The sequence below is a fragment of the Meleagris gallopavo genome, chromosome 3, assembly GCF_000146605.3.
Source record: "Meleagris gallopavo isolate NT-WF06-2002-E0010 breed Aviagen turkey brand Nicholas breeding stock chromosome 3, Turkey_5.1, whole genome shotgun sequence".
NCBI lineage: Eukaryota > Metazoa > Chordata > Aves > Galliformes > Phasianidae > Meleagris > Meleagris gallopavo.
This window is the reverse complement of record NC_015013.2, coordinates 13,673,830-13,682,895: the sequence shown is the minus strand read 5'-3', so window position 1 is coordinate 13,682,895 and position 9,066 is coordinate 13,673,830. Positions and strand designations below refer to the sequence as shown.

General features: G+C 42.2%; 1 protein-coding gene across 1 annotated transcript in view; it reads left to right on the top strand.

The window, feature by feature from the left end:
* Window positions 1-822: 822 nt before the first annotated feature.
* MYLK4 (myosin light chain kinase family member 4) overlaps window positions 823-9,066 on the top strand; it is an 80,748-nt gene continuing 72,504 nt past the window's right edge. The window contains exon 1 of the mRNA XM_010708415.2: window positions 823-906. Coding sequence (XP_010706717.1) covers window positions 851-906 — 56 coding nt within the window. The 5' untranslated portion in view covers window positions 823-850. The remainder of the gene's footprint in view (window positions 907-9,066) is intronic.

Sequence of the window (9,066 nt, the reverse complement as noted above, 5' to 3'; positions counted from 1 at the left end):
AAAAAGGGGCAGAAAAAATAAATACATCTATTAACATCTCACAGTAAACACTTTCCCCAGCACATCACAGAACATAACGTAGCATTTATGCTGAAGCTACAGACCAGCAACATCCTCTCTGATTCCATTAAAAAAGCCCTCAGAAAAGAACAAACTTTTGTCATGCGCTTTCAAGTTAATTTAATAGGGGATGCCCCATCTGCTATTAAGTGGAAATGTGATGCATTCACAACCCGTAACAAGAAGTAATGCACATTAGGATATGAAGAAGACTCAGTTACAGGCTTCCACAGCAAATCCTCAGCAGAGGAATGGATTTAAATATCCTGAGGGTGAGCCAGGAGCTACAGATCCAAGTATAAAACTCTGTCCTAATCCAGACGGTAAGATTATGTTTTGGATGGAGAGAGCCAGTGCTCTGAATTCTCTCCCTCCTGTCACCCTGCTGCCCCTGCCATATGCTGCCACTTCTTTTCTTTACTATCAGAAGTGGCTAGGGTTTCTCTTCCCACCCCCCTAAGCACTTCATCCTCTCCCTGGCAGGCAGTCAATTCCTCAGGCTATGCGCGTTAACACCCTGCAGCCCATAAAGTACTCACTCTGAGCTCTCGTCGCTGCTGCCAGTAGCAGAGCTGCTGTGCTGGTTGCCTTGGCCCAAAACTTGGACCCCTAAGGACTTGACGGCCCGCAGCAAAATTGCCTCCATCGCCTCAACTGAGAGCTTCTCCAGAACGATCACCCGGCACCGGCTCAGAAGAGCGGCGTTGACCTGGAAGGACGGGTTTTCTGTTGTTGCTCCTATCAGAGTCACCGTCCCGCATTCGACGTGAGGAAGGAAAGTGTCCTGAGTATGGGAGGGAAGCAGAAACAACTGATTTCAATCAATGACAACCTGAAACATCCCATGTGAGTAGGCTACCTAGCATTTTCAAATACTTTTTTCTTGCGCTGTGAGTCTCTGGGTTCCCTGTTGATGTGACAAATAACCTCACTGACAAGGCAGCTCATCTGCTCAGCTAATTAAATGATTTAATTTCATGCACATGGTGAGCTGTTCACCTTGATAATCCATTCTTGCAATGAGAATGACTCTACCAGCTAAAAAGGAAGCATCAAAGTCTGTAAACTTTTAGTTTACTTAGGCAACATCATTTTGTTGTGCGGCAAAAGAGGTAACATGAAAATGCCTTATCAAACATAACAAATAATGAGGCTACTTCTAACTCTTTGAACCAATGTGTAGGGCTACAGTTCTCCATCTAATTCAATAGAACACCTCAGAAAACTACAGGAAGATCACAACACAGTTCCATATCCATGTCTTAGTTCCATAACGTGTCCTTAACCATCAGGACAGAATTTAAGCTTTCCATGGCATGACTAAAAAATATAACACCTAGGAAAAGAAATAGGAAACAAACACCCAAGTGATGGCTGCAGCAACACACCATCCCAAAGAACCATGCTATGCCTTTATTTTCTCTGTTACTGCAGAAAGGAGAGCACAGCATTAAAACAAACACTCTATGCACATCTGCATTCCAGACTTTTTAAAAAGTAACCTGGAATGTTATCACCATGGTGGAGGCTGAAATGAAGATATGTACAGCAAATGTTACTAATATGAAGAAATAAAATTCCAGGAAAACGTCATCTAAAGCCCAGTACAGAAATCACCTACAGGTACAGCTCAGCCTTTTCTTTCAATCTTTGAATCACAGGAACTGCACAGTGATGTCCGGTTGTTAGTTAGAGACATAAATACTATATTCCATAATTCATTTACCACAAGCATTAAAATTAAAATCAAAAGTAAGTTATCATCTTAAGTAGGGAATTTCACAGATGTTCTGACAAAGCCTTTTTCCAAAAAAGCAATGCAACACAATACCTGCTGAGATTTATTGAACCGATGGATCTCGTCGATAAAGAGAATGGTTTTTCTCTTGAAGAGTCTTTTTTCATTCTGGGCTTGGCTGATGACATCTCGAACATCATTTGTCTTGGCACTTGTAGCTGACAGTGTCACAAACCTCATGCCTTTCTTTTTGCTGCTGTTGGCAATTATATGTGCGAGGGTAGTCTGAAAAAACAGTAGGGGATAGCTTTGTAACAAAAATCACTTTGGGGACAAAATACTAATTTGAAGACAATACATAAATAACAAAGACGTATATTTTGGATACAGGGACAGCGCTGACAGTTCAGAGAATAGGGTATTTTAGTTCATGCAACTGTAGCCCACAGAAGACTCAAAAACTTTCCGCTAGGAGTAGCTGCCAATTCCACACTGCATTTCTAAGGCTTGCACTTTTAAGTACCAGACCTACTCAGTCTCAACACTGAAAATGCCAGCAACGACAGCTGTCTCTTTCACCATTGAAGAAAAACTCTTCTCCAAATACACAGTTGTCACGGGAGATGGGTTGACTGCAATTCACTGTACAATTATTCTGTAGAGTATTTTAAAGGATAAATAGAGGTCTGAGATACCTGCAGAAGAGCTTACAGCGCTATCACATTTAAGAAAGAAAAAGCTACATAAATGTTGTTACAGCTTTTTCTATTTCCACCACACATAAAAAACTAAATTTGTCAAAAAGCAGTTCTCCACAAAAGAACGAGAGCACTGAAAAACTACATGCATACTTCAGAAAATGTAACTTAATCGAAATAGTCAAGAGTAATCAAGCCCAGGGAAGAAAAGGGTAGCTGCCTGAACAAACCATTGGCTGGTTTCAGTAAGCAGCTCTGTTGTTTTTCTTTCCTTGTAGACAGCTCTGTCACATTGTCATTTATTTATAGCACATTTCATTGCCCCCAGTAAAGCACAGAGGCAGCCTCCCGCACCACCTTGCAAGCAGATTCACTACACCTGAACACAGGCATGGTCTTCAGACCTTCCATCACTCCCCTCAGGTGTATCTGCACGTCTTGAGCTGTATTACCTCCATCTGAAAGTACCGCTGGAGAAAAACAGGTGTCTTCTCCATCAACCTCGCTTCTGTTAAAGGAGGAGGGGAGGACACTGGAGAGCCTCAGCAGCTGAGAAGCAGGACAGGTGCTGATAAAACTGCTTCAGAAGACATTCTAAGCATTGAGGTTAAAGCGGCAGGTGCTTCAAACCTGATCCTCTTGCAGAGAGACTGCAGAAGCCACCATCTATCAGACCACTGCCACTGGGGCTGGCAGGACCTCTTTCAGTGTCCTAACAGTGCTGCTCTGATCCTTTCAAGAATCTCCACATCTCTGAAATGGCAGCCAGACTAAGATGGGACAGGGGTAACTAAGGGGAAAGATATGTTATTATTTAGCCTTGCTTTTGGTTTAGTAAGAGGTTCCTGTCTTAAGAAGAGGTATCATTTCATGTCTTGATTTAAGACTTGAGCCAGATCCTCTCTTGTCCCCGGGAGCTCAAAGCAGCAGCCCTTCCCCTCCTGGGAATGCTGCAGAAGACAAGACTGACATAAGCATTTTCCAGAGTGTTGTTCAAGCCTATAGACATCAGGGAGGGCTGGGAGACCAAAAAACAGAAAGAAGAAGAAAAAAAACAACCCAAAAAGTGACACTTGAAACTATGCTAAGAAAACAAAACTGTAAAACTAAGTTGGTGTTTCTTTACAAAAGGGATTTGATTCAGAATGTATTCATGCCTCACCAGCACTGAAAGCAAGAAAACCTCCAATATATCAAATCAGAATATGAAAAGTGCACCTCTTCTTTCTCTAACAGTAACAGTGGAGAGAGGAAAAAGTAGAATTTCATTTGCTATTCTTCTTATAGCCCCACTTAAACTGATAACTCACACTTCATCAATATCAGGTGACATAGATGAAGAGATTTGTTAAGGTCAACACAAGTCTAAATCGAGGCATTCAAGATTGCAGAGATCACTTTTTTTCCTGCACACAGGGTGAATGGCTTTTTCCACTGTATCAATCAGCACACCCTGCAGCAAGGGTCAAACATCAAAATTTTTGCACGGTATCTCAGTACAAGCAAAGAAAATGATGCTTGTAAGCCAAAAAGAAACTGAACCCTTGAGTTTTTCAATGAGTCAAACCAGACATACAATCTTCAGACAAAGTGTTTTACTGTTTAAAAAAGAGGATACACAGGAATCTGTATTTCTACCCTTACTTTAGGAAAAAAAAATACAAAGTAATTTGTAGGAAAAGGACAAAGAAATCTGTTTGAAAGTTACCATTAAAACAAGGATCTATTTGACATCTGCTATGCGGTCCTCAGCCAGCATATAACCTCTCCTACTCTGCCAACTGCTGGGTCAGCAAAAGCTGCATTAATAATAACATACACTGTATTTCAAAAGCACTGCTTGATGCAGACAGACGTATTCTTGGCTTCTTCCCTCTATTCTCTACAGTCAATCATTTAGCCCATCAAACTGCTCATCAAACAGAGGTCAAGCCTACCCCATTCTTCTGTAACCCTATTATTTCTCATGATTCCATTTTTTCCCCTGCTTTTTCCTCAAGAAGTCAGTCAGTCACGCTACACCAAGAAACCCCAGATCTCCTACACACAGAACTTAGCTACTGAAATTCTTCTCCACTGTCCTGGATTTTTTTTCATGTCAACCCAAAGGAGCATTTCTTTTCCCACTAGCTGCAACAAACGCAGATTAAAAACATACATATATACAAAAACAAATCAAACAACAAAAAAAGACACCAAAATAAAAAAAAACCCAAAACCAAAACGAACAAGCCACCCACCAATAAAACAAACCCACTCCCAGAAACAGTGCTTCCACGCTTTGGATTCAATGATTCTTATGGGCTTCTTTCAACTTGAGATATTCTGTGATTTTGTGAACGAAACAGAAGTGCCCCTTGAGCCAAGCACATCTCTGACTGCCAGAGCACACAGCTCAGATTTGATGCTCAGGTTAGTAGGATGTTTGTAGCAGGAGACAAGAACTCCCTGTGCAAGTATCCTTGATGGAGCAACTCTCATTGAAGTCAACCTAATTTCCCATTCTGTGTGCTACCATAATGTCACATTCGGGGCCAGAAGAACACAGGAAAATCCAAGTACAAATAATACCTGTCCTATCGATGCTGACATAAACTGACTTACCACTCACACACAAAGAGTTGTTTACATTTCAGTAGCTTCTTAGTAGGTCATTAAACAACACGCACTGCATTAGAAGCCCCATCTAGATATTAGGGGTCATACTGCCCAGCTCTCTTCAAAAAGAGAAGCTGAAAAACTTGGAAGAGCAACATATATAGTCAGACCATAGCACAGAAAAATCCTGTCAAGAAGGTGTCTGTGAAACCTAATATAGTTCTTAAGTCATGTTATTGGAAGATCAGGTAGACTTTGTTTAAGGACCTGCCTACGGCTTCCTGTTCATGGAGTGTTTCCTTATTCATTCTTGAGTTGCATGAATTTGGCAAAACAACTGTTGCAGATGTCAGTCATAGAAAACACACTGACTCTCAGCCATCGCAGCCATTTCATGTCTCCCAATCTCTTCATGATGAGCTGACATTCATACTACACTATATGGAAACACGCTACGGTGCAAGAACTCTCCCTTGCAGCTGGATAGACCCCACCCTAACAAGCTTATGCCAAGAAGTCTGAAAGAGCATACAGTCTGCTAAGGTATCTTCAAGTGACCAAAGCAGATGTGATACTAATGTACAGACTGCAGCACAGCACAAATTATGCCTGAGCATGGATAATTTAGCTGGCATCTAGGCTTCTCCACTAAGGGATTTTGCTGGTCTGTTCCACAGTGGAAATTACGTATGCAATACTGATGACAAAAGATGGAGAAAGCCCAGTATAAAACAGCACAACAGGCTAGCTACATCTACATACTTATAGAGTCTTCAATTAAGTTACCAGAGTTACGATCTGGCATCCTGCTGCTCTCTGATCATAACTCGCCCTGTACTTTGGCCTCTTCCTTTATTCTGGACAGGATTTCCAAATCTTTGTTTACTCGGTTTTACCATCAACAGTTTTTTCTCACCTTCAGCCCTCCCTCTGAGGGCAGTGGGAGTCAAGGCCGTACTGTGCTTGATGACCAGTCACAGTAGGCCACGTGCAGTTTCACAGGCCTGAGATGGACATCAACAGCATCAGCACCTGCAGGTGCCTGATGGGGAAGCAGCTCCCTGAGATACAGCTTGAAAGTGTCCTATCCAGCACCCCTGAGCTGAACCCACACTGTGCCACAAGAACACATCAGGTTATGCCTAAAGGAAATTGCCAGGACAGCAGATGAACGTGGCTCTGACACACTGCCTATTGAGATAAATGCAATCAGAAGTGGCAGCAGCTGGCACTTACATAAGGGCAGATGCTATTCTTACTCAACTTGTTTGGTTCCTCACACCCCAAATAGCCTACTGTGAGACTACTGGAGGAGTAAAGTGTCACCAAACAACAGCAACAGCATGTGGCTCAGAGCACTTCTAGAATCCAAGTCAGACCAAGCATAAACAGAGGCAAGGTCACTGCACAGCATTTCCTGAAATGGAGCAGTGTCTCCATTTGCTGCATCCAGGTTTGTTTCATTATATTCCAACTGCTTTACAAACATGCTGAGCTAATTGCAGTTTGGTCCTCCCACAGCACTACCCTAAGTTACTCCTGATTTAAATTGGCATAAGGAAAATTAGGCATCTGAAGACTTCTCCTAGGCAACTGTAAAGATGAACTCATTTTTCAGAGTTGTTCTGGACTCTGTGCTTCTGTAAAAGACAGTGCACATTTCCAGATAAAAATCTCATTTTCCATCTGTGCTGCATCCGATGCATCATGACAAATGTCTTGAATAATAAGAAATATAAGGTCTCCTAGAAGTAAAATATAAACTCAGAGGTCATTTGATGGAAACTTCAAGGACAATTTGTGGGTGGTTTTTCATGTTTTGCACTTGTATCAACATGGCATATTAACTTGGTACCAACTTGCATATGCAGACCCCAGAAAATCATACATAAATGCTCTGTGTCCTATCACTTACAGGGAACAAGTTCCAAACAGGTTGCCTACTTTTTTCCTTGTTAAATGGCATACACAAGAGGGAATGTTTATCGTATTTAAAACAGAACGTTCAGGTTTATAAGGCTTAAACCCTATCTGTGGCAGCAAAATTATTCTGTGCTCAAGTTACTCGTGTCCCCTCGCTAACTCTTTACTAAAATTGGTGCCCCATGGCAGACAAGCAAAAATCTAAATCCCTGCATTAAGGTGTCGTAAATCATAGTGCAGCATACTCAGATTACACCAGGATGCATGCAGGCTTTTAAAAATTTGCATAGTCAGGATGAACAAGCTAACTGTTCAAAAGTTAAAAACCACTGCATCTCTTTGAGGCAGCTTTTCTTCTTCTAGTCTCTGTCTGGTCAGCTTAAAGCAGAACACACATTCATGCGTTCAACACTAATAGTGACAAAAGTAAAAACAGAAACAAAGAGACATAGCAAGTTCACCTAAAGCATTCTGACTTCATAAAAAATTAAGGTGATAGATTAGAAGTACAAAGATCATGCTGTCCTAAAATAAGAAGGCTCATTACAGATTCCAACAGCTTCTTTACCTCATCTACTGTTTTCTTTCTGATATTACCTTGCTGTTTTAAAGGAGGTAGCAATAGTGTACGTTCACCAGCTGGTTCTTTTCAGGTGTGTGTTGTCTAGCCTGAACAACCTAATACATCATTGCTAACAGTATTAATCCATGTATCACCCATTCTCATACCTTCTTCTTATGGTGATTAACTGGTATACAAACATCACACACATGAAGTTGCTTTTTATCTTCAAAAAAAGTATACTGACAATGACAGGGTAGCAACTTGCTCTTAACTCCTCTGCTAGCATTAATTCATTAGTCATTATTTCACATATCCCACATTTGCTTTTACACATAGCCAAGACACCTACGTGCATATAATATGTAAAACTTAAAGCTGAGCACACATTAGACTGACAGAGCATGTATTTTGCTTGCTTAGCTTCTCCCCCCTCAAATCCCAATATGAAATACAGGGAGAATGAGTTAAGCTGAGATCTTTGAGTGAAGACACTCAAGGCATTTATTTGGTCCTTCACTCACTCCAGTTGTGGATCCTTTCACTGCCACGCTGCTCTACAGTGCCTTTTGGGATTTTATCAGCCTCTGTCCTTGGTATCTTAAAAGATATAGGATATGAGAGTGCAGCAGTCAGAAACTGCAACTGGAAGATCAACTGATGGTTCGCATGCTTGAAGGTGGATGTGTGCCTAGCAGAGCACACCTAGCCAGTGTTGGCTGCCTTCCACACTGAAGTCTTATTCTGTCAGGAAACAGAACTTTTGGGCTAAAGCAAACCTGTGTTTGCAAGCTGTTATTGTAAGCCTCCTTCATTTCCTATACATTTAGATATAAGGAAAAAGTTTTTATTATATGAGTGGTGAAGCACTGGCATAGATTGCCCAGAGAGGTGGCGGATGCCCTGGGCCTGGAGTCACTCAAGGTCAGGCTGCACAGGGTTCTGAGCAACCTGATCTCACAGTAGGTGCCAATGTTCATTGCAGGGGAGTTGGACTAAATGGCCTTTAAGGGGCCTTTCCAAATTCTATGATTCTATTCTGTTGCTGCTTTCAAGATTCCCAGCTTCTGCATTTATTTAATGGATTAGGAGTTTACTAGAAGAAGCCCATTGGCTGAAGTGAACCTAATCTGGCCTGTGTACTCAAAGTCCAAGCTGCAGCGAAGAGGGATGATGGGTGTGGGCTATGTTTTATTCTAGAAGTAAGCTGTGTTTTTGTAATCTAAGTGCAAACTAGTGGACAGTCACCACAGAAGCCAAGAAAACAGGGGAAAAAAGTGAGCACAGAAACCAGTCCCTCCCTTAGAGTCCACCAGCCTCGAAAATGAAGCCGCGCAGAGTCCAGGGGTCCTGAGGGTGAGCCCAGCTCCAGCGGGCGCAGGGCCAGGCACTCACCTTGCCGCAGCCCGGCGGTCGCCAGAGGATGATGGAGGGGATCTCGTGGGACTCCAGCAGGGATCGCAGCAGGGTGTGGGCGCCCAGCACTC